This window comes from Microtus ochrogaster, linkage group LG4 (genome assembly GCF_000317375.1).
Source record: "Microtus ochrogaster isolate Prairie Vole_2 linkage group LG4, MicOch1.0, whole genome shotgun sequence".
NCBI lineage: Eukaryota > Metazoa > Chordata > Mammalia > Rodentia > Cricetidae > Microtus > Microtus ochrogaster.
This window is the reverse complement of record NC_022030.1, coordinates 45,896,531-45,921,243: the sequence shown is the minus strand read 5'-3', so window position 1 is coordinate 45,921,243 and position 24,713 is coordinate 45,896,531. Positions and strand designations below refer to the sequence as shown.

The 24,713-nt window shown below is 47.2% G+C and overlaps 1 protein-coding gene across 3 annotated transcripts in view; it reads left to right on the top strand.

The window, feature by feature from the left end:
• Nrp2 (neuropilin 2) overlaps positions 1-24,713 on the top strand; it is a 116,020-nt gene that overhangs the window by 44,016 nt on the left and 47,291 nt on the right. For all 3 annotated transcript variants that reach the window (XM_005361494.3, XM_013351666.2, XM_013351667.2), the window contains exons 7-11: positions 2,199-2,354; positions 14,267-14,411; positions 16,592-16,941; positions 19,397-19,541; positions 23,402-23,518. In XM_005361494.3, coding sequence (XP_005361551.1) covers positions 2,199-2,354; positions 14,267-14,411; positions 16,592-16,941; positions 19,397-19,541; positions 23,402-23,518 — 913 coding nt within the window. The remainder of the gene's footprint in view (positions 1-2,198; positions 2,355-14,266; positions 14,412-16,591; positions 16,942-19,396; positions 19,542-23,401; positions 23,519-24,713) is intronic.

The following is a 24,713-nucleotide window of genomic DNA, read 5'->3' as shown; positions in this document are numbered from 1 at the left end:
GTGTGTGTGGAGTGTGTGTGTGTGTGTGTGTGTGTGTGTGTGTGTGTGTGTGTTGGGGGTGAGAGAGAATGTGATGATGTGATGTCTGTGTTGATGGGATGGTGGTGTGGCCCCCTCAGCTAGAGTCAAGAGAGGATACTAAAAAAATAAACACAGAATGTACAAGAATTACATCCATCCATCTGTTCATTCACCTGTCCCAAAGGCCCTGTGCTATGCCAAGCATTGTGCTGTGTGCTGGGATAAGTTTTAAAGGACCACTGCACTTGCCCTTGTGCGGATTAGTGGGTCCGAGGAGAGTTGTTTGGCCATGATACTGCTTACCCTATCAGTATCAAAGGAATGTTCCCGAAATAGTTCCAGATCTTCCTCACTCTTGGCACAGGAAGGCATCAGAGATGTGGGAAGAGCATTTTCCTAAAGGCAGGTTTGTTGGGCGCTAGCAGAATATGGCAACTTCTTCTGATCTTTGCTATCTGGAAGGAGCCTGCCAGGGAGGTTTTACACATAGCTATCAGAGAACACATGGGAAAATGTCACGATGGAGAACGAGAACTCGCTCCCCAGATGCTCGGCAGCGTCTTTTCAGACTATTGTTTGCTGTCTTCCTGAGAAAGTCTTGCAGCTCATGTTGAGTAATCTTCCTGCCCTGCACACGGGCTCAGCTCTGATCCCCTGGGAAGAAGTAAACAGGGGGAGAACAAACTGCCAGTTCTATACCAGAGCAATGTCTGCATTTATGACACACAGAGACAGCCTTGTGACCCAGGGACAAGCCTGTCTCAGCTCTGATGCGACTGGGTAACCTCTGCTCTGAGACAGATACCGCAGTGCCGACAGCAGGGAAGGGAGAAAGAGCACTTAGAAACTCCAGGGGGCCACGGGGCTCTAACAACACAACTCTTGGGTCATTTGTCACTGTCTCTCCCTCTGCCTCTCAAAAAATCCTTTCATCCTGCAAAGCTTCTAGCAAGTTCTTTGTTGTTACACTCTATATACTATACTCCTGTTTTCACTCCTTTAATCGTCTAGTTTTTCATCATAGCAATCTACCTTTTCTAGTGTACAAAGAAGTTCCTGCGCATGTCTCTTGAATGTTTCATGATGCCATGCACACACTGAGTAGCCAATAAGTGCTTACTAAATTGTCTTTCATCAGTTCACAAACACTAACGTACTCACACAGAGACTGCCATTAAGAAACGCCAAAGACCACACTGACAACATCCAGTAATTTCCAAGTGGTTTTGGCATTGTCAGAGGGGAACTACCTCCTCACAGGGTAAAAGGTCAAGATTTGGTGCATAAGCCTAATTAGTTGGGCAGACTCTGCATGCCCTTTGACCCCTCGGTGACCTGAGTGATTATAGATACAACGGAGTGTGGGAATAAAGGGAGAGAAGACTGCTGTGGATTGTCACTTCTAGAGAGTTACAGTTGACCGCTTTGGAGTATGCTGTGGGACAATGGCCTTTTATCCTGTCATTTGTATTATTCTTAATAAAACATTGATTGGCCAGTAGGTAGGTAGCAAGTATAGGCGGGATGACCAGGCAGGAAGTAGAGGCGGGGCAATGAGAATTCAGGGAATGAGGGAAGTTTAAATCTGCAGTTGTGATGCAGACACAGAAAACACAAGATGTGACTGACTCATGAAAAAAAGGTACCAAGTCACATGGCTAACACAGAGAAGAGTTATGGGCTAATATAAGTTATAAGAATTAATCAATAAGAAGCCTGAGCTACTGGGCCAATCAGTTTATAATTACTGTAGACCTCTGTGTGTTTATTTGGGACTAAGTGGCTGTGGGACCCGGAGGGATAGAAACATCTGTCAACAGGAGTAGAGTAGTTTTTTGCCATTCAAGGTTCCTATAGTACTCTTTTGCCTTCATGGTCTGAAACAGACTGTCGGTTAGTTAATGAAGGGGTCATAAGTCTAAGTGTCCGCTAGTTAGAAGAAACTAAATATTATCCATTCAGTTTTGTAAGTGGAAAAAAATCAAGTGCTATTTTTCAAGGAAAGACGCCTACTCTGGTAAGAGTCAATTGACTTTAATTGTCCCGTGGAAGTACATAATGACGATTCTAAATACAGACCGGATTGTGAATTTAGCGCGACAACCACGTCCTTTGCAAAAAAAAAGCCAATGTGTTTGGGAGTACTGGGCCCCTTACCTTCTGACTTCCCTTTCCAGGTGGACCTGCGCTTCCTAACCATGCTCACGGCCATTGCAACACAGGGAGCCATTTCCAGAGAGACCCAGAGAGGCTACTATGTCAAATCGTACAAGCTGGAGGTCAGCACGAACGGGGAGGACTGGATGGTCTACCGGCATGGCAAAAACCACAAGGTAGGTGCCTTCCCCCAGAGTGGGCCTCCGGGGAATTTCAGGCTGACCCCACGAGGAGCCTTGGCTTAGTGAGCCTCAGAGAACTCATGGAGGCAAAGGATACACTGTTCCTGAGATTTTCCTTTTTTATGTTAAAGTGATTGGAAAACTCCATTTCTCCAGCAGCCTAGCTGCTGTTGCATTTTGCACAGCAGAGAGGGAGAGAGGAGGGGGACCGAAAGAATATTACCTAACTGCAAATGAAGGAGAAAACCCCTCCCCCGCTCAAGCTTCCCCACACTGCACAGGACTTGGTGAGCATTTATGGCCTGAGTCTCTTCCACACGCTGGGCTAACAATCACAAAACTGCATGAACCTACAGTTCAGGAGTTACTGGGGTCTGAAAATGAAAGGAAACAAAGCCCTAAGAGGGAGTCCCCGTGTCCCTGAGAAGAACCAGGACAATAAAATAATGAGGAGAAATCCTATTTGTTGGGATTTGGATCTGAACTGGCAATTGTGATTATCGGGGAAGCATTGAACCCTCCCTGCTGGTGCCTTCAGTGTCTGGGGCTCCCAGGCATGCGGTCCCTGTGACCAAGATGAGGCTTTTGTTGTAGTGGGGATGAGTGTCTGGCACTCGGCACTCTGAAAACACGTGGCGTTCTGTGTCTGCAGCTGGCAAATGAGCTACATTTGGCATATGGAGGGCTCAGTGGAAACACTCTGTCTTCACCTAAGTGGGTACAGGAACCTCTGTACTGGAAGTGAGCTCAGGTAATCCCTGCAGGCTGGTTGGTGGGGGAGACATGCTGGGAACTCCCAGAGCCGGCTGACTCTCCCACCGAAGGGAATCAGAGTGCTGAAAACACAGGTCTGCTTCTCAGCCTTTGCTGCAGTCCCGCCAGGTGCAGGTCTGCAAAGGTATAAAATATCAAAATAAGGCGTCTGCGACCAAAAGGGCATCTCTTTGGTCTGTGTCACCGTCCCAAAGCACCATGCTCTCCAACTTACACATACAGCTAGAATCCTTGGACCCAGAAAATTCAGCCCTATGATGTTACGATCTCTCACATAGGAGGAAATGTGCGTTTTTAAAGGAGTGGGTTTTGTTGGCTTTTTTTTTTTTAAATCAAAAATCGCCATAGTAACATGGCACCATTCATATGAAAGCATGGTTTCTAGACATTTCCGGCTATCTCTCTTACATACAGACTGCATGTGACCTCATACTTCATGTGACTAGTAAAGAAAGTGAAACATTTAGCACTGCAAGACACCCTCTCCTTACCTGTGAGCTAGGTCTGTAGCTTGCAGAGGCTGGGTACCAGTCAGAAGGGACTGAGTCAGCACTGGAGGCCACAGGAGCCCAGAGCTGAGTCCTCATCTCACCCCGTTCCTTTCCTCCCGCTTTCTCTCTCTCCATCCACATTTTCAATAAGAGAATTCTAAAACCTGGGAATTCAGCTAGCAGGTGAGGACCAGCAGCCAGGTAGGAGTGGGTCCAGGGGAGAGGCACGAGGCTCCCTGACAGTCTCCTTGGCCAGGTTCAATGACTAAGCAGTGCTGGCCAGAGGGACGCTGTAGCATAAGCTGATTTTAAAAGCACACAGATGGACTGGGATGCTATTTAAAACACCATTTGTAGGAAATCTGCTTTTGGAAATACCTTAGCACTGCACATTTTGATAGGTCGCCATCCTCCTGGCTTTATCCCGGCTATTCAATTTTGCAGGGAAGATATTCCTGAGCCTGAATTGAGCCTTCTAGTTCTTCAGACTCATCCTTTTCAATGTTTCCAGGTCGAATACATTCTCACTATCTTCTACATCCTCCTCCTACCTTTGGCAAAATATCTCTCCCCAGTAGGCGGTGGGTAACTTGAGGGTCTTGTTTTTGGTTTTGCGTTAGAGGATCAGTTTTGCCCACATAAAAGGAGCTGGGGTAGAGGAAAAGCCCTTTCTCTTTCCATTAGAAACACATTCTCCTGGTACTTAAAATGAGGAAGGAAACGGAAAGCCTACCAGTTAGGCTCACCCCATTGTGCCTGTGGTGGGAGGCCAGGAGGCCTTCCCCTCCTCTTCCCCGGCAAGGATGCTCTTAGCTGCTCCCCCAGATAGCTGTGTTTACTGTGCAGTTCCCTGGGCTGCTGGGGTTGAAATAGTGGAGTGAACCATGCCAAATAGATTTGTCAAGTCTGCCGTAGTTTGATATGATGCCATGACAGGGAGGCAGGAGGAAGGCGGGGCCCGGAGAACAGGGAGGCTGCAGGGAGGAGCTCATCCACCGCTGGTATTACCACTGAGTTTCTCTTTGTGGTTTCTGGATGCTGGGCACTGTGCCAAGCTCTCTGGTGTTCTGTGGTAGGTTTGAAAGTACAATTCAGACAGCAGGACTTAACGGAAAAGCAGAACAGGGAAGGAGGCTGCAGCGAGCTGGGCTTGAGAGTGCAGAGTGAGGGTTGGACACCACCTCCCTTCTCTGTGCGTAGGAAGTAGAGAGGGCACAAATTTGGAAGCTCAGTTTCAGTTCCCTGACCACTGTCAACAGCAATGCAGCATATCAAAGACCAGGGAACTGGAGAAAGCAGAGAAAAACAAGATTAATGAGCACTCTAGTTGGTGGGGGAAGGCTGTGCTGTGTCACTGTGATTTTCACCCTGCCGGGGCAAGGCAGGGTCTAAACCTGTGAGTACCTTTCTTCTTCCTGCCGGGAGGTGCAGAAGAATAAAGAACCCTTTTCCAGCCTCCCTAGTTGGTGAGCAGCCTCTTTTCCTTTTCTTTATGTTCAACAGGTATTCATGAGGCTCCCCACAAAATGTCTGGTCCACGTTCCTGGCAAAATGCAGCCTGCTTACGCAGACCAAGTGCACAACACACACACACACACACACACACACACACACACACACACACACACACCAGTCCTCACCCTGCATCACATGCCAGAAGTATGGAACCCAGGACTTTTATATAGGCAGGCCCTCCTTATGCATATTTAGGGTGCACCCACAAAGCAGAGAGCCCACAACCAACCCGTGTGCTCCTTCATATTATCCAAATTACTTCACATACGTCCCTTCAGAAACCACAGCAGAAACTACCGCCTTTGGTTTTCCCAGCTGTGTGAGTAGCATCCCAGATACAGGCAGAGCTGTCAATAGAGTGGTAAGAAATTTCGTGTGTCCATGTGCAAGTGTGTATAATTACAGGCGCAGTTTCGTGCATACACACCAAGAAAGGTGCACGGAGAACAACGGGAACAGCTCAAAGGCATCAATGTTTGGTCATTGTCCTTCCCTGCGCCAGGACTCTGAACCCACAAATTTACCCGAAAGCTAAGCCTATGGAAGGGACGGAGTCGTGGCTGTCCTTTTAGTTGCCAGTGTAGGCAGCTCAAATTGGTACAGTTTTGGTTACCGTCCCCTTATGTATGCACGGCAGCTTTTTCCTATTTGGAGGTGGGGAAGCAACATAAAAGAGATGTTCTAATCCCTGATGTCCAGGTTTGAAGATAGAAAAGATAAGGTAGAATAAGCCTTGGGCCTGCGGTTCTGCAGAGTTACCCAGTAATAAGTGGCAGAGACACGCCAAACTCACATTAAAGCAAGGACAAATGCTAGGAGGTTCTGCAAACCCTCAGGCACCGGCTTAGTTACTCAGAAGTTCATGATGTTTCACAGGTGAAGTGGTAGCTCTGAACCTAAGCAGCTTGCCCCAGGGACAGGAGGATCTTGGAGTCCCCAGGAAAAGCAGTCCTGGTCATCAGGCTTAGGCATGGAAGCAGATGCTCTCGCAGTCTGTCCCAGGCCTTGTCCTTGCTTCCCATCCGTTCCTGGCAGCCAGGAGGCCCAAGAGGCATGCACAGCCTGGAGTCCCTGTTGACGAACAGAGTCTAAAACTGGTCCATGCAGTTCAGGATTCAAAGCTAAGCATTGTGTGGGGAATTGGGGCTCCAACACAGGATCCTGAAGATGGAGTTTAAAGAAGTTGCTATTTATTTGATTTGGCCACTTCCCTTCAAAACAAGTGCTTCTGCTTCTAAACTCTTCTGTCCTGTATTATTTTCTTATTGAAAACAAATCATTTTGTAAATCAGAGACTTGGAAAGGGGAGTATTCGAAGGTCACACCCCAAGCTCAGGGCATCTGCCGTGGATCTCTGAGGTGGTGGGCGATGGGGCCTTGGCTATTCCCTTCCCAGTGCTGTCTTAGTGTTCACAGCCGCCCCATGCAATGGCAGCCGCACTGGCATCGCATCTCCTGCCGGAGGAGCACCTGGCCATCTGCAGAGGGAAGGTGCGCCACAGATGCAATCAACGGGTCAGAACACAGAGCTCCCTTGAGCAAGCTGTCAATTTAAAATGTAACAGATTCCCATGGGATATATATCTGCCTCTTTTAAAACACAGATGGGAAGGGCCGTGAGAAGTCATCCAGGCCTTGCTGCCTCAAATAAATGTCTCCTCCTAGCTTTGTTCTTTATGGGGGGGGGGTGTGTGCAATTATTTCCTCCAATTAATAATTTTGAGGATTTTTTAAAAACCTCTTCATGAATACTTGTCTTTATTCCTTTTGTGGTTTGTCTTCTCAATGTTGTTCTTATAAAAAGACAAGAGTGTGACTCAAACCTCAAGCTAAGAACATCAGCCTCCAGAAACTGTGGGTACGAGTGTATGATCTAAACACGGTGGGTGATATGTGCCCTGAAGGGGCAGGTGCCCTCTCCGAGTTCAGGTTCCCAGTTCTTGCGTCCCCCTCCATTACGACTGAGAGGAGTCCAGTGTGCTTGGTAATTCAGTTTGTCCTTCATCCATTTGTCGGGGGATGAGCTCAGACCTTTAGCCTCTCTACTTAGGAAGCTCAAGGGAAAATTTCATTATATATGCGCTTGAACGGTTCCCTGTCAGGCTGCTGCTAGCCAACTTCATCCAGGTCCCCTGGGTGCTGAACTGTCTCAGAGCTGAGGCCAGCCTCCCAGGCACTGCCAGCCTTGCTGCTGGCTTCCTTGTGCTCCTAGGCCAAGAATGTGCACAGAGATTCCAGGAAAGAAGTGCCTGGGATTTGGGACGGACTGCCGTTGACCATTTCTAGTGAGCCTAGATAGGCAGGAAGGGAAAGGCTTCGTCTGGTGGATTCTCCAGCCCTCCGTTCACTGCTCTGTGGCTGTAGAAACTGGTCCTGGAAGTGGCATGTGGGTAGTGGGTGCTGTTTGATCTCAGTCCTTGGTGGCGTTTTGGTTGTTTGTTTATTTTGCTTTGTTTTTGTTTTGTTTTTGATTGTTTTGGGATCTCTCTCTCTCTCTCTCTCTCTCTCTCTCTCTCTCTCTCTGTGTGTGTGTGTGTGTGTGTGTGTGTGTGTGTGTGAGACTTTCTCCTGCCCACTTTAAAGAAAGAATGGCCACAGTGACTGTTGGTGTCAGAACGCCTCAGATGTTGAGAGACTTCACCGCTGATAAAGTGTCTGCCTTCATAACTCTCTGCATCTTTCATAATAGTGTATGATTCTTTTCCAGCGTGTTCCTCAAACCATTCCTCCAGCCTGGGTCCACAAGTGTCCTCCTTTCCTCTCCTGTCTTCTTTTCTCTGATGCTTTCCTGTCTCAAATCCTGAAACCTTAATCCTGTTAGTAGGCTGTGTTCCAAGGCTCAGCGTATCCGTGGGAGTAACATGATCTTGCATTAAATGCAGAGGCCCCACAAGGCACACACAGATGGGGATGTGCACAACCCACCCACCTCCACTCACCCCCAGAAGAAAGCAGTCTGATGACAAAAACAGCCTTACAGTAGGGGAGGAGGAGAGCAGAGGTCATCACAGTCACAAATGAACATTTGGTTATTAAAGAGCTCCTTTACCCTCCCACTCCCAGCCCTCCCAGCCCTCCCTTAGATGGAATAGATAGATAGATAGATAGATAGATAGATAGATAGATAGATAGATAGATAGATAGAAAGATGATAAATAGATAGATAGATGATAAATAGACAGACAGACAGACAGACAGACAGAAAATGTCTGCACACACATTCACGCGCGCACACACACATGCACACACAAACACATCCCTTTTGACTGCATCTGGCTAAGTTCCCACATTCATTGGAATTAAGGCAGCTTATTTTAAAATTTTGGTTTTGGTCTTTAAGGAGGAGTCTGAAGAGAGAAATGTCAAGACTGTGATCTGCAAACAGAAAGGGAAACAACAAAGCCTTACCATTACTTCCCTCAGTGCCATGGCCCCTCCTTCCACCTTGCCTGTTTGGTACAGCAAATTAATTAAATGGGATGCCATTCATTGATTAACCATTTAGCTTTATGTGCAGATGTGATGGGTGGTTTAGGAGAAAATGCGAGACAACAGGACAGGAGAGGAGGAAGGCTCCTGGCCCCACATCAGGATAAGTTGCTGCACTTCCTGAGGTGGCAGTGGCTCCCCAGTTCTCCCGCTCTTCTTTCCTGGCCTACTCTGCTCTTCTCTTAGATCTGCACCAAACATAGTGAAAAGGAGAACTTTGGATGCAATGAAACATTTATTAATGGGGAGAAATCATTTTTAAGAAAGAAGTCATCTGCATAAATTCTACCTCAGAGTCGAGCATAGAATTAACTTTGAAACTTGCTTCTGCTTTCTTTGCAGTCCCTGGAGCTGATAGAGTTCAGATGTTTATAGCCACCTAGAAGTAAACAGCAGACTCGATCCATATGTAGAAAAGAGATAGGTAGATTCTGAATTTTTCTCTCCTTGGACACCACATTCATGTGACAAGCAGCTTGCCTATCAAAGGGCTTTCCTCACTTAGGAAGCTCACACAGCCACTAGGCCTGAAAAGGTCTCTGCTCTCAGGAGCTCCACAACTTTTCCAGAATATTTTCCTTAGTCCTTGAAGCAGGCATAATGACCTATAGCATCTACATTATCCCAGACATATGGATGTAGCAACAGATGAATAGGACATAGGATAGGGTCTTAGAGTAGGCAGCACATCTCACTTGTAGGGGCCTGGAAGAGTGTACCATTCCAAGCCAGGCCAAAGCTCCTATCTGTACTTTAAAAAATACATAAGGAAGGCCGGCAAAGGGAATGTGGCCAAGACTAGGAATGGGCAAGAAACAGGAAAAGGAGCTTAAAAAATCATCAGTGATCTCATCTTGCTAGATGGATGGATTTTTTTTCTTCTGCATTATATTATATAGTCCATAAAACCCAAGCCTGGGGGTCATGGGCCTGGTGAACCTGTGCAGACTGTTTTTTCCGGGGGGTGTTAGATGACAAGGAACTGAGGAGCTGGATAGCAGCTGACTCATGTGGCAGAGGTGCGAATCAGAAATCCATTTTATGCTGCCCGGTTTCTGATTCTGTCTTACTGAAAATAAAGCAAAGGCCTCGAGAATCAATGGGAAAATGTTGGATTATGTTCAGAATTCAGCAAGGCACCAAATGGTTACCAAGTCACTTTGACCCTGAATTGGTTTTTGAACCTAATTTTGCACAGATGCACTCAAAGAAAGCTCTTTGTTCATCATAGTTTTTTAAAATATAATATACATATACATATTTAATCAATGACCCCCAGAAAGCTAAGGTCAGCTTGAACACACTCCTGGCCTTCTTTTGGGTAGTAAAGTAGCTGTATCATATTTTTCTTTTAAAAAGAATAAAATTAATATCCTCTTTGACATATGGCTTTTAAAGCAATTGTGAAAATTCTACCACTGTGTTTGGTATGTTCCCATCTTGGCATAAGACATATGAGCAACCTATTGATTTTCCTCACCATTTCGGACACCTCACTGCCAAGGTTCGGCTTGATGGTTTTTAACTACAGCAGGACCTAGAAGTGGATGGCCTTCCAAACTGGAACTCTCCTGATCACCCAAAGGCCCAGCCATGACTTGGAACTTAGTTCCCACTCCAACATCTGGCCTAGGAACAGGTCAGGTCTCAGGCACTGGAGCAGGTCACAAGGGTTGCTGGGGTGCAGTGTCTACCCACAAGCTTACAATGACTTTATCTTTCTAAAGGAGAAATTAAAGTATCTAAGGTTTATTGATCAGCCTATTGTGATTTAGTGAGTCGGCAGAGAATGGGGAATAAAACCAATTTCCTGGCATTATTTCCCAGGCATACTGCCTTGTGATGCCTGGACTGCAAGCCAAAAATCCATCTTAGGGAATTTGATCAGAGAGTAAATGACAGGTGGTTCTAAAACCACAGAGCATTGAGAAAGTCATAAAGATGTATAATATATGATAGCATTTGCCAGCTATAAATAGGAGAGATGGGAGGTGCAGGGAGAAAAATAGAGACCTTGTAAATCTATTGGGTCAGGAGAAATAGAAACTGCTTAATATTTCATTAAAATGGATTTTCATAAATTGCACTTTGACATCTTTGGACAAAACACAGTAGGTAAGGACTAGGGTGTTGTTATTCATTACTCTTGGTTATTAATAATTTGAACTGTTATTGAACCAACACGTCAACAAGGTATATCCTGCTCGTGAATGGAGCACTCATCGTGTGTTCTAGGCACTGTCTGAAGTGAATTAAATAGCCTCAGCCATTGCCCACAACAGCACTCAGATTATAAGGAACAATGGGTCATTCGAGTGCCCTTTTACAAAGTGGATGTTCTTAGAGGAGCTCAAACCGTGAGGACTCTTGTGGAGAAAACTTAGAGTCTGCGGGCCAGAGAGGGAAGCAGCAAGCCGACTTCTGCAGAGCCCTCACTCACAGTGAAGGACAATGTGGCCCGAGGGAGACAGAGACATTTGCCCTTGCTCCAAGGGCAGCAGAGTATGCCTCCGGGGTCCTGACAAAGTGGTGGGGTCCGTTTTGTTCTCTCTGCTGCACTCAGAGAGGCATGCAGAAAGTTCCAGAAAGGTGCTGGGTTTTTTTTCTGCAGAGAGTCTGGAAATGGGGCAGACACAGATACACGGTCAAAAGCCAAAATGTAAGCAGTAAGGACCTAAACATGGAGAATAATTTGAACCTAAGTTCAAAAGAGGCATTGTTTGCTCCCTGAGGCTGGAGAAGAATGAGCAAAACTGAGCAGCAGAATAGAATGCCACGGGAGAGAGCTTGCTTGTTTCCCATCCTGCCTGAGGCTACGATAGGTGGAGCATGAGGGCCTCCACCCAAAGTTCGTGGTCACATGCATTCATGGAGAGACAACCTCTCTCTGACTGGTGCGTCTGGACATGTTCACCCCAGTGCCCACATGCACACACTTACTCCTGTGCTGCCCACTCCCAAGGATATTACAGCTATGCAATCACTTTCTTAAGAAGGGAGGGTGGGGAGTCAGGCATGGGGGTATGTGAGAGTAGTATGTACCTGTGATCCCAGCACTCATGCCGCTAAGGCAGGAGGATCTCAGGTTCAAAGCCAGACTACACTACATCATGAGTTCTGGGCCATCTTGGGCTACAAAGTAAGACCCTGTACCAGAAAAGGCAGAGGGAGAAGGAGGAGAGAAGAAAAGGCTTCCTAGGATTGTCTGCCAAGGCTGAGAAATGAAGGGGGTCAGACGGGATAAAATTGGATATTAAAAACACATAGGGCATGCTGTGTTCCTAAATGGTACCAGCATGGTGTATGTGTAGTGGATTAACAGCTGTGTGTGAGTTCAAATCCTTTCAGTTCTCCAATTACGTATTTATGTGCAAACGGAAGCCACCTCCAGTAGGAACTGCTTGGTGTCTCCTGATGGAGACCACACACAGTCACCATCACAATCTACAGGGAAGATCCAGAGGTGGTCCCCAATGCTCACAGCACCCGTCCGAAATCAGCAAAGTGTCTCATTTGCTGCTCCCTTGCCAAAACAAAACAAAACAAAAAACCCAAAAATGCCTCTGTTGCATGCTGAACCCTAGAAGGACTGACTCATGGTTTGAACATGGGTTCCGTTCCTCCAGCCCTTTCCCCAGCACCGTAGAGTCATTGCCAGACCCAGGAACCAAGAAATGGGAAAGGCGAGGTGAGATCTTCCCTGGACCCCATGTTCCTCTCAAAGATTAGAATATCAAGGGGTCAGGCAGCTCTCCTCACAGGCCTCTTCCAGGTGCTGACTCTGGCGCATCCCCCTCTAGATCCTTCCTCTCCTTTGCTAGCCTGCTCTTCTTTATCCCCCCATCCCCTGTCTGCAGGCAACGTATGAGCAGCAGCAGGGGTAAGCCTGGGCAAGAGGAGTGGTTCTTCTTCTGTCCCTGAGTCACAAAGCTGCAGAGAGGACCCCAGTTGCATTAGGATCCTGCATGGGAGAACTACCTAAGGGGTAGAGAGACCAGCGAGCAGGATGGTTGAGTAGGGTTCTCTCAGACAAGGTTTCACACTGTGGGTTAAGCTCAGCAGGCTGACGACGTTTGTTTCCTTTTTCCCATGTGAAACAAGCTTCTTCCCCACTTCATTAGGTTGCAGAAGGTGTGAAGCCTCTTGCCCTTTCTCCTGTCCTCTGTGGAGTGTTCTTAACTGCCTCTATCTTTTGGCCTCAGCAAATGGAAAATATGGAGGGTTCGGGGTTGCCAAATGGCAGAGCTCACAGTTTATCGAGAAGAAAAAGCTGCATTGTTGGCTGTCTGTAAGTTCCCAAAACCATTCTGTAGTGGGACTGTAAACTCCACATGGGATCACATCACTACTGTGACTTTACTTCTCTTTAGCCCACGATAGGACTTGTAGCTGCCAGCTAGACTGTTGTAAATTCATCAGAAGAGATAAGAGTTCACAAAGGAAAACAGACTTGAATGTCATGGGTCCACACAGGGATGTGTGAGCCTCAGTTTTCCATCAGTAAAGTAGAGGTTGTGAGTGTGGTATTCAGTCATCATGTTGACAGTGGCTGGCTTCATAGGTGTTCAAATACACTATGTTTCCATTTCTCTTGTCCCTCTATCTGTCTGTGGCCTAAACACCTGGAGGGTACTGAGTGTTAAAACCTAGAGAGCATAGTAGTTTCCCTGTGCAGGAAAGAATGTTGGGCCAGGAAGACTGGCCATGAGCAGATCTACAAGGTCCTGTGGTTGCTATATGTATGACAGGCATGAATTAGGAATGACAGTTAGCTGCTTGTTTCTTCCATCCGCCATTATCCAGGGAAAGGAAAGAAACCCCCATACTGTTGCTCGAGTTACTTATTTTTAAGGGGAAACACACAAATACATAAGGGTCCATATGGCCACTGTTGATGTGGGCCATCTGGTAAGCTGGGGCTTGTGCCTACCATGTTAGGTCAGAAGCCACTCCCCAAAGCCTTTCCTCCCATACGAGAGGCCCCGGTCAGCTGGGGACAGGGATGGATTTCATTACAGACTGCAGGCTAAACTAGGAGGAAGCTGGAACATGACTCTTAAGAGGCTGCCTCCAACAAAGAGGAGAGAGAACCCAGAAAAGTGTTGACTGACAGAAGGACAGGGTAGACGGCACCCCTCACCCCTCGCCCACTCAGAATGGGGAAGTGTCTAAGGAGTTAACAAAAACAGCAGTGAAGTGTTGTGCAGTTAGAAAAGGCCCTGCAAGTCCCCACCCCCGTGTGCCCACATCGTGAGGACGAGGGAGTGTCAAGTTCAGGCTGGAGTGTGAGGTCTGCCGGCCTTGACAGACGACAAGTCTACCTCCTTTGTAGTGAATGCTCTTTTTTCTCTTTCTTAGCTTCTGAAGTGTTTGCCTTTTGAAAGCTCCTTCCTCTTTTTGCTCTCAGCACAGAAGCAAAATATTCCTTCCTTCCAAAACTTTTTGCAAAGTTTTTTTTTTTTTGTTTTCAAGTTAGAGCAGAAGGAGAAATTGACCTTTTTTTTCCACAGTTATTCTAAAAAGCTCAACGTGACAAAGCCCCTGGTGCTTTCCAGGCTGGTGGCCCTCTCTGACTGCTCAAGCGTGGCCCTCAGAAACAGGAGTTTCACTGACGCTGCTCTGCATCTTACCTTGCAGGTGTTTCAAGCTAACAACGATGCGACTGAGGTGGTTCTAAACAAGCTCCACACGCCCCTGCTTACAAGGTTCGTCAGGATCCGCCCACAGACGTGGCACTTGGGCATTGCCCTTCGACTGGAGCTCTTTGGCTGCCGAGTCACAGGTGAGTTGAGGGGTTCCGGTGAGACAGGAGAAACAATTCTAGGCTTCTCCTGCTCTGTGACCTTCCCAAAAGGATTGGCTGAAAGGTCAACTCCCATCAGACTTAATCCTTTCATTTATTTTTTCAACCCTCCGTTCATCTAATGTGTTTTTATTATGCTAGAGCTAGTTCTGCTTAATAAAATGGACTGAAGGATAATTTGATACCCAACTCTCGTCCAACTATAAGTGTGCTATCTATTATTCTTAGTAGAACTCAGTGGCATGAGTCTTGTCATTTTCCTCACTTTACACAATAGGAAGCCAGAGTTGAGGAACTAAATCCCAGTAAGTGATGGCACCAGGGTTTGAACTTGCCTCTCAAATAGTGCCCTCTCCTGTCTCACGTGGAGATTAAGCTCTAGACATGGTACTGTAGACTCAATGGAAGCGTGACAGACCCAGTCCTGTGTGGCCTTATTGAAAAGTTGGATGGACAAATTAATAACCAGAAAGATGATAAATAAATATAAATTTAAAAAAAACTCTGAAGACTATCTGAGGACAGGGTCTTGTGGTCCTCAAAGTGTTCTACAGTGTGCTTGCCTGGCAGGTCAAGAAAGACTTCCTTGAGGATGGGTTACTGAGGTCAAAGGCAAACGAGATGCTACTTCCTGAAGAAAGATTGGAGAGCAAATCCCTGCTTGTTTGTTGTCATTGTATCAAGAGAACTGAGAACAGTGTTTGAGGATGGTTCTGAAAGAAAAATGGTACTCGAACGGTTTTAACCCAAGGACTGTGTGTTGGTGATCCCCAGAGTGGGAGGCTGAGCCTTTGTAGGCTGGTATCATGGTCTAGCACCATGGCAATTGGACTGGCAATAGTATGACTGTATACAGGTCATTTCCACTCTTTGAACTCCATCTAGGAAGGCAGTTGCTCCTTTGACCTGCAAGGGTCTTCATTGTCTGTCTCCTACCTGCCTACTTGCTATCCCATCTCTTCCCCTGCACCATGGTGTAATCCTGCTTATGGTTTCCGGTTCACGTACCCCGTGGCTGCACTTTCTCTCCATCTCTCACGACTCTCCCCTGTAATTTACCAGAATTTAGGAAGGACGGGCAGATCTTCATAACGCCTAAGGTGATGCTGATGAAGAAGTTAGAAAGGCGACAGTTTGACTCAGACCATCATCCATTCCTGAGGCAACGGAGTCAGGATCTGTATCCATTGTTCCTCAGTACAAATCCCTTGTCACGTTCAGACAAAGACCTGGCTTTCTCCTTGTGGAGACATTTTATCCCAAAAGGACTGTCTTCTGTCCCGTCTGTGCTGTTGGCCTACCCAGCAGGCAACAATGAGCAAGGATTTACTTAGCACTTGTGGTCCATTCATTCCCTGTTCCCTCAGTCACGCCACAAAGACCCTGCACTGAGACTTGAGATAGAGAAGTGAACAGAATGAGGTCTCAGGTGTCAAAGAACTTTCAAGCTGGTGGCCAAGATAGATAGCAAACCAATACAAGAAGGCATAATTACGAGCTAGCGTACGGGTGCTCTGAGGGGTGGATTGAAAGTTTGGCCAGAGCTGAATGTGGGCCTTATACCCCAGGTGAGCAGAGGTTAGTCTGGTAGTGAATACCGAAGAACGCATCGGGTAATGGAGAGAGTTTAGGGAGGATCCAAGGCAGTAAAAAGCTCTGGTCACACACGTGGAGGACTTGGTTCTGAGCCCAGAAAGGTTCCCATCTTCTAGGCAAAATGATCTTTCAGGAAATAATTCGATTCTTGCCTCCTAAAGCGCCACTGCACTCATTGAGGGTCGGTGGAAACTGGTGTCACAGATGGCCGTGGCGACATACATTCTCAGAAGCCCTGGTCAGAGCAGTCACAGAGCCCTCAGACCTGCTCTGAGGTGACTAACAGAGTCCCCACCACAGCCCTCAAGAGGTAGGCACTGTTGAGGGAGCCCATTTAGACTTGGGGAACTTGGTGCATAGAGCAATTAAATCACCTGACCAAAGTTACCAAGCACAGTGAACATAAAACCAGGCATTCTGGGTCCAAGTTCAGACTCTGAGTCACAATGTTATATAGCCTCAGAATGCAAACTAAAACAGTAAGCACGTGACCTGAGATCTGATGATCTGTTTAATGAGTGGGCCTCAGCCATGACTTGTGGTCTTTCCCTTGTCTCTCCTAGATGCACCCTGCTCCGACATGCTGGGGATGCTCTCAGGCCTCATTGCTGATACCCAGATCTCCGCCTCCTCCACCCGAGAGTACCTCTGGACTTCCAGTGCTGCCCGCCTGGTTAGCAGCCGTTCTGGCTGGTTCCCGCGGAACCCTCAAGCCCAGCCAGGTGAAGAGTGGCTTCAGGTGGACTTGGGGACACCCAAGACAGTGAAAGGTGTCATCATCCAGGGAGCCCGTGGAGGGGACAGCATCTCTGCCATGGAAGCCAGGGCATTTGTTCGAAAGTTCAAGGTCTCGTACAGCCTAAATGGCAAGGATTGGGAATACATCCAGGATCCCAGGACTCAGCAGCCAAAGGTAGGCCATTCTCAGAGAACTCTAATGCCATTCTAAAGGGAGGTTAAGTAGAGTGCAGGGAGTTAGGGAGCTGATTTCCCGTCTAGCAGTCACCATCAAACCCCATCAGCCCAATAAAACAAATATCAACCAAGAGACTATGTTGTGCCGGATCTGGTTTTTAAATTGAACCCGTTCTTAGTAGCCACAATCTTTCTACAAAGTTTATTATTTGGTCATTCACATTTTGGAGATGACAGAACCAAGGCTTATGTTATATCCAGGTCCACACTGTTTACCAGTGCCTGAAACCAAAAACTCAGACTTCACAACCCAGACATTTAACCAGTGCTCAACACTGCCTGCTTATGAAGTCTGGTGCTCTTCTCAACCTCTTCTGGATAGAGTTTCTTTGAAATGGGCCAGACGTCCCAAGGGGATGTGGTTCTTGGAGGCCAAGCTATAGAAACTGAGAGTTACTTCCAAAAATAACTGTTTTTTCCTTTGAATTTCCTTAGTCTTGATTGCTCAGATCTTTTGGGCCGCTCACCCTGAGTATAAAAGAAAGAAAGAAAATGATGCTGGGACAGAAGTACCAGGCCAGTGCAGCCTACCCCTGCCATGAGAGAAGGGAAGGCTGGACTTCACCTTAGCACACTAGGAGTCCCAGAAGGAAGAGCACTTCCTGTCTCTTCCCTTTTCCAATTCATCTCCTGGTAGGCCAGGCTACCTGGTCCTCATTTCTGTAGAAGTACAATATCTTTAACAAGGGAAGGCTTTACTTTCTGAATGCAGAGGCTAGGGCTAGGTTGGAGGTTTTACAGTACTGATGTGTACTTCCAGTTGACAATTCCAGGGACTTGGAAAGACTTGGGTTTGGAAACCAGAACCTTCAACCAATAGAGCAGAAACTGGACCACAAGTTCCCTGGTGACAGCAAATTGTGGCTCTTTTTGGGAAAGAAGTGATTTGGGCCAGTTTCAGAGCACGTCCTGCCTAAGGCAGATGATGCATCCTGAGTACCTGCAGATGGCTGATCCCCCAGGCATTCCTGGACATAGCCATCTCAACACATGTACTCTTCCTATGTGAAGGACTCTGAGGTGATTCTAGGTGGAGTTCTCACATAGTTCCAACTTCTATCAGCAATTTTATGCATTGGCAATCTAGGAGGGGTTTCTTTTAATAAAATTACTTCTGATAAATCGAGGTCTAGAAGACAATCTTGGGCCATCAATTTGTAACCAAGAGGATAGTGTTATTACCCTAAAGCGGCAATGGTCATTTATCTTTCAGACTCTCAGTGAGTTGGGAACTATTGGTCACTGGGATCCTTTTGTCCCTATGCTTCTGGGGATTAAACAATCCATAGGGCCTCATTCATGCAGGCAAGCACGCCACCAGTTGACCTACATGTTGGAGTTTCCTCTGAGTTCTACATCCAGAGCATCCTCAAGACTGCAGGCTGAGATGATCCAGCCTCACAGAATATTCCAGTCAGGACTTGACCATAATCCTAAATTTTCTTTGGGTCCCCATAAGATTATCATGGCCCCCAAATCATCAGAAAGTAGCCTAGAAAACTACGCCCACAATCCCAAAAAGTGGATTATGGGTGTTGTCTTTGTTCAGTGTGTTGGTTGCACGTTGTTATGGACAATGGTTAGAAGAAAAAGCTTAACAAAGGAGACTAGACTCAAGGTCTTGTTTTGAAAAGAAAAAAGGGAAAAAGCCATGGGATAGTTCTTTTGTACACTATAAAGATTTGTCACTCATACTGGTTTAATAAAACACTGATTGGCCAATAACCAGACAGGAAGTATAGGCAGGGCAACCAGACTAAGAGAATTCCTAGGAAGAGGAAAGGCAGAGACATAGCCACCAGCCAGAAACAGAGGAAGCAAGATGAGAATGCCTTACTGAGGAAAGGTACCAAGCCACATGGCTAAACATAGATAAAAATTATGGATTAATTTCAGTTGTAAGAGCTAGTTACTAATAAGCCTGAGCTAATAGGCCAAATAGTGTTGTCATTAATATAGTTTCTGTGTGATTATTTGGGTCTGGGCCAGTGGGGAAACAAAAGCTCAGTCTCCATCTACAGCTATATTCTCATCTCATTCATCAAAGCATTAGAAAAAGAAAACACTTCTTTTAAAAATAAGGCAAGGAATCTGGGCTGTTAAACACAGCCACCCCTGCCTTCTGTTCTTCCTGGCCAAGGTCAGCTTAAATCACATTTGGAACTTAGACCTCCCCTGACTATGGCCACTCTAATGCTCCCCAATTTCCATATTTTAATGTCCCTCCTGGAATTTCCAAATGAACAAAGACCTTGATTTAAAATGAAGTCACATGAAGTCTTCATGAATCAACCAGAAAGCTGACTTTTGGGTTAGCTGTGGTGGTGGGGTGGGGAGAGGTGAGTGGAGAGAAAATCCACAGGAGGAAGGCTGAGCAACCTGTTTCCCTACAGCTGTTTGAAGGGAACATGCACTATGACACTCCCGACATCCGAAGGTTCGATCCAGTTCCAGCACAGTATGTGCGGGTGTACCCAGAGAGATGGTCACCAGCAGGCATTGGGATGAGGCTGGAAGTCCTGGGCTGTGACTGGACAGGTAAGGGGGGGTGTCTTCTTCATATCTTGCTCACTTGGTCTTATGGTCTTGGCATCCTGGCAGGGGACAGGGCAATCAGTCTTCACTGCATACCTACTGTCTGGTCCCTGCTGAATTCTTGGACCACCTCTGAACTTAGAGAAGTCCCTCAAGGGAAGCGTTTTGTCCTTTGTCAAGGATCACTTCAGTTCCTCAACATGAGTCTCTAGAAAGACAAGTCTTAACTATCTACCGCCTACCCAAATTCAATTAGACCCCAACTCTTCAGGCCAGGGACAGTGGCTGTTGATTTAGGAAAGAAAAACCCTCTCATGACAATAAAGTAATTGGTTTATGTCTGAATCTGGCCTCCAGATGTCAGGGACTCAGACTGCATTTTCCTTTCAAAGCTACATCTGTAGAAGGCTTGTTTGCTCAGGAGGGACACTGGTTCAGGGTGTATCTTCCCAGTATGTAACTCTGCTAGGTAACACAGGCTGGGGCAAATGCCCCCATGAATTCTCCCTGTGAGGGTAAGGCCACAGAGCTCACCCTTACCCCTGCTGGTTGCTGAAGGATGGAATACCCTACCTAACCTTCTGAGTCAGGCCCTACCTTGCCTCTGGCCACTGGCCCTTCTCCTTCCGCAGAGCTGGCACAGCCTGGCAAAATGAGCTTTTGGGGAGCCACCTGGAGCTCCGGCCCCACCCAGTACCAGCAGGAACCCCGAGCAGCCATGGCTCTCCTGCTTCTCCTCACCAGGGCCCCAGGTATTCCCATTTTCCTGTCTGCTGTACCTGTCACTGGCTCAGGCGACAGGAAGGCTTGAAGGATTAATAAGGGCATGTCAGGGGAGTGCTTTTGGCTCCTGGGGAGAAAAGTGCTGCCTGTGTGCCAGCTGCAAACACACAGGGGAATCCTGTGCAGAGGCGCAGGCCAGGAGTGGGGCCCCAGTTCACCTCTAGGCTTGGAATCCCTACTAGGAGGAAGACTCACTGTCCCCCAGCACCACACACACACACACACACACACACACACACACACACACACACCTGTAAGGGTAAGGCTAGGCCCCCCCAATGCCTGAATGCTTATCACCTTTGCCTCATAGATACTAAAAACCTACCTCAGACACAAACTAGTTTTCTTTACCCAGAATTAAAGCTACAGAGGACCCAGAAACATCTAGGCTCATAGCTTCCAAACATGTTTGACCATATGCCTCAAGTTAAGCTGAATTTCCAGTGAAACACCACCTTCACTGACAAGCACGCACATACATGTGCACACGTGGGAAGTTCTTGGATGCCAGAAACAGATTACTAAGCTCAAGTCCTTCCCTGGCAGTAGGGGCAGAACCTAGTATAAATTACTTCCTCTCTTGCCTGGAAAGTGGGGATGGCACCAGTCCATCTCGAAGCCCCACAGCTGTCGTGAGTGGCAGGAGCATTTAGACTGCTCCCAACACTGGCAAACGTAACGGAAGGAGTTTCTCTCACACACCAGGCAGTACTCAACCTTACCAGGCAAGACACCCTGATAGATTGCAGCTCTGACTCCTAAAAGGCGTAGTAACCCATTAAACCCATTCCCTGACCTAACGCCCTTTCAGACTGGGAAACAGTCCCAGGAAGGTCACCCAGCCAGTTGAGAACTAAGCCCTATTTCTCTCTGGCCCCTTCTCTTCTGCCCCATGCTCCTCCCAGACTTATGGCCAGCTGGACATTTGCTAATGTCCTCCTCCCCTGATTGTCCCTCCAGCCACAACCTGCCCCAGATTGCCCTGGTGACAACCATGGGTTTCCCATTTCAAAGTCCAGCCCTGCTCTTGGAAGATCAGAGTCGAGGCGTGTTAGCTTCTGCCCAGGCTCTGAGTCTTTGAAGTCTCTGACATCTGGTTTTAATTTTGGAGGAACACTGCTGTTTGGTGGGCAGTTACCTCGGAGCACCCAGTACAAACAGTGGCCACAGAAGCTGTCCCTGTTTCTTCACTTTCCCTCACACACCCTGCCCTCCAGTCACCTCACCGGACCCTCACTGCCCCTGGGTTTCATGCTATCTCCCCACCAGCTGACCAGTTTCTCCTGAAATAGTTCTTAATACATATTCTTCTTGTTTTTAACATTTCCATCTCTGCCTGCAACTCGCCCTTGTTTCACTTCTTGTTTTTCTTTTATCCCCCACCCCCCTCCAAAGGAAAACAGAAAAACTGAAGGGCTTGGCTGAGCGGGTTTGGTAAATAGTTTGGCAGGGCTGCTCCACCTGTTAGCCAGTGCGTTTGGGTTTCAAATGATCACTTCTCGCCCTGCCACTCATAGTTTGCTTTACAATTGAGTCTGAGATTCAGAGACACGGTGACAAATTTGAACTCACAAATTAGGACACTTCGAGGTTATTTGCTATTTACCTTGAGCAAAAGGCAGACACGGTAGTGGGGAGCACGAAAGGTTGCGTGCGTAGTATTTAATAGCAGAAAGGGGGGAAGTCAACCGTGAAAAGTCTTTTCAGTATCTTTACCTGTTCCCTCAGCTCCCGACTTTATTAAATAGTATCCTGAAGGGTACCCCACAAGGACACCTAATCACATGCACTAGCACTAAGGAGCTTGCACAAAGGCGGCAGGAACAATGCCCTCACTTCTTCAGGGCATCTACTTGGAGGAACTCTCGGGTATACTCACCACCACTGCACAACACACAGGTTTCCAGACCCTCCCGCCCCACCCATGACCTGACTCACAACCTCATTCATTCCCGAAATAGTTGATGAATGAGCGGCCCGGTGAGCAAATAAACGAGTGATCGGATGGGTGCGTGAGTCACCTCTGGCCCAGGTGAAAATTGGCGGCCTACACCGTGCTTTGACCTAGTCAGGTTTTTTTGTGTGCTCCTATTATAACATTTGTTATAAGTTGCCAGCATTTGGGAGCCTGGAGTTTTTACTAAGGATTGGTAGGCTTCTCTGGCAGTGGGGGATTTTAGAAGAACTAGCCAGACTTGGTTATCTCTTCTTGGGGCTCTGTCTTTTGACTCAAGTCGTGGTGCCTCAGTGTCCCTTTGCCTGCGGCCACTCTCTGCACCACACCCAACTCTTCCCACCCCAGTTAGCTCCCCTGCAGAACAGTAACTGTATTCAGTGGGTGTTTTAACTTGCCATACCTTGACTAGAAGGTGTAGCCCAAATTACTTCACCTAGCCCGAGTCTCTTTAAATCTATTTTCCCATCTGTCCATGGCCACAAAACAGCAACAGAGTCTGGATTTGGGCTTCCTAAGCTGCTATTTTGCTTACAACTTTGGTGACAAGTGCTTCTGATTATTTTATTGTAGGTGGGCCCCACAGGCCAAATTGTTTTATGGAGTTAGTTTTGAGTCCAAATAAATCCTGTCTAGCATAGTGAAAATGTGTTTTGTAAGAAAGCAGAGCCAAGAAGCGAGGCCCACCAGCAGTCATGAAGCAGCAGAGTGCTTGGGGCCCATTGCCCATGTAATCTCAATAAGCATAGAGGTTTTTCAATTGATTTTGGTGCGCAGCATTTTGATCATGTGCCCTACGCCACTTTGGGGTCAGTGTCATCCGCCCCCATGGCTGCCACTATTGTGCCGCCCTTAGAGCCTCCAGGGTGGGGTCAGGAGCATGGCTTTGTGCCCATGCCTGTTGCAGCTTCTCCAGGAGTTCTGGACTGTTGTCAACTGAAGTGACCTTCATGGCTCCACTGACAGTTCCCAAGGGTGAGCTCAGGTTGTGTGCACATCTGTGTGTCTTCCCTTTCCTGCTCACAAGTTCACACCTAGAAAGAAGATTTTAGTTTTTGGCTTCTTCCTCTGCCGGGTCACAGAACATCCTGCTGGAGCATTTTTCTTTTCTCCCTTCCGCACGCAGACTCAAAGCCCACGGTGGAGACACTGGGCCCCACCATAAAGACTGAGGAGACTACCACCCCATATCCCATGGACGAGGACGTCACGGAGTGTGGGGAGAACTGCAGCTTTGAGGACGGTAAGCGCGGCCATGCTCCTCACAGTTCACCTGGGGTGGTCTGGGCATGGACCAGGCAGATGGCCTGGGATCGGGCAAGAGCTTGACTTACAAGAGGGTTCACGGAGGTGCAAACACTCACAGGCCTGAGGCCGTGGCTGCTAGGAACACTCAGATGTTAAGCCCTATAGACTTAAACCACTGCTAAGGGGAAGGCTCACATCCTCACTGCCTTGATTAGCTAAAGTAAAAGCAGCCCCAGCCCAGGAATTAAGAGCAGGAAGAGCTTCTCCTGTTAGCTTGTGTCTCAGCCTTATGAAGACCTGGTGCCCTTCGTAGGCAAGGGTCATTTTCCGTGATAGCCAAGTTAGTCCACCAATTAACCAGAACCAAGGCACTTCCCTGTGTCTTGCAATAGCCTTGATTTACAAAACTGTAGCAGGATGGTTCTGCCAGACTGTGTGTCACATCTCACAGGCCTGGGACAAAGGCGGGATGTGAGGACCCTCAGCCAGTTCTCAAAAACCCAAGATGCCGGTGTTTGGATCATCTCTTCGCATGGGAAATCTTTATTCCCCTTTTTGCCTTTGTCTTCGAAACATATCCAAGGTAGATAAAGCCAGTGGCTGGAAGATCTGAAAAGCAAGGGCTGTTTTTATTCCTACTGTTCAGGTCACCATGTATTAGGACACTCCGAATAAGTCACAACTTATTACAGCAGCCGGCATTTGGGGTTGGACTTTTTAAGTTTGACAAACTCAGTTTACATGAAATTGCTGATTATTATTAAATTTTCATTAAACATAATGAGGAACGATTAGCAAAGAAGCTTGAGGAGGAACTTAAAGAAGTCCTTAGCTGATGGAGCCAGGGAACCTGCTCACAGCCGGAGGGCAGCATGGGAAACCACCCGCATGGTATGCAGGGCTCCAGAAATTATTCAGTAGGAAGAGTGGGGTGAAAGCCAAAAATTAATGCTGAAACTGTGGGGCTGAAAATTGAGAATAGAATGCATGTGTTTTAGGGAGTGTGCTCTGGTATATTGTGTGGGTAGGGGACACTGTTGGTCAGGGTTAGCTGAATACAAAACCTTGACATTTTAATGAACTTGTTTTAGTTTCATAAGAAAAAGTGGAGAATCTTCCAAGACATGTCCAAGACAGAGAGCTGAAAAAGAAACACATGGGGTTAACGCATGGTATTAGATTCAGAGTTA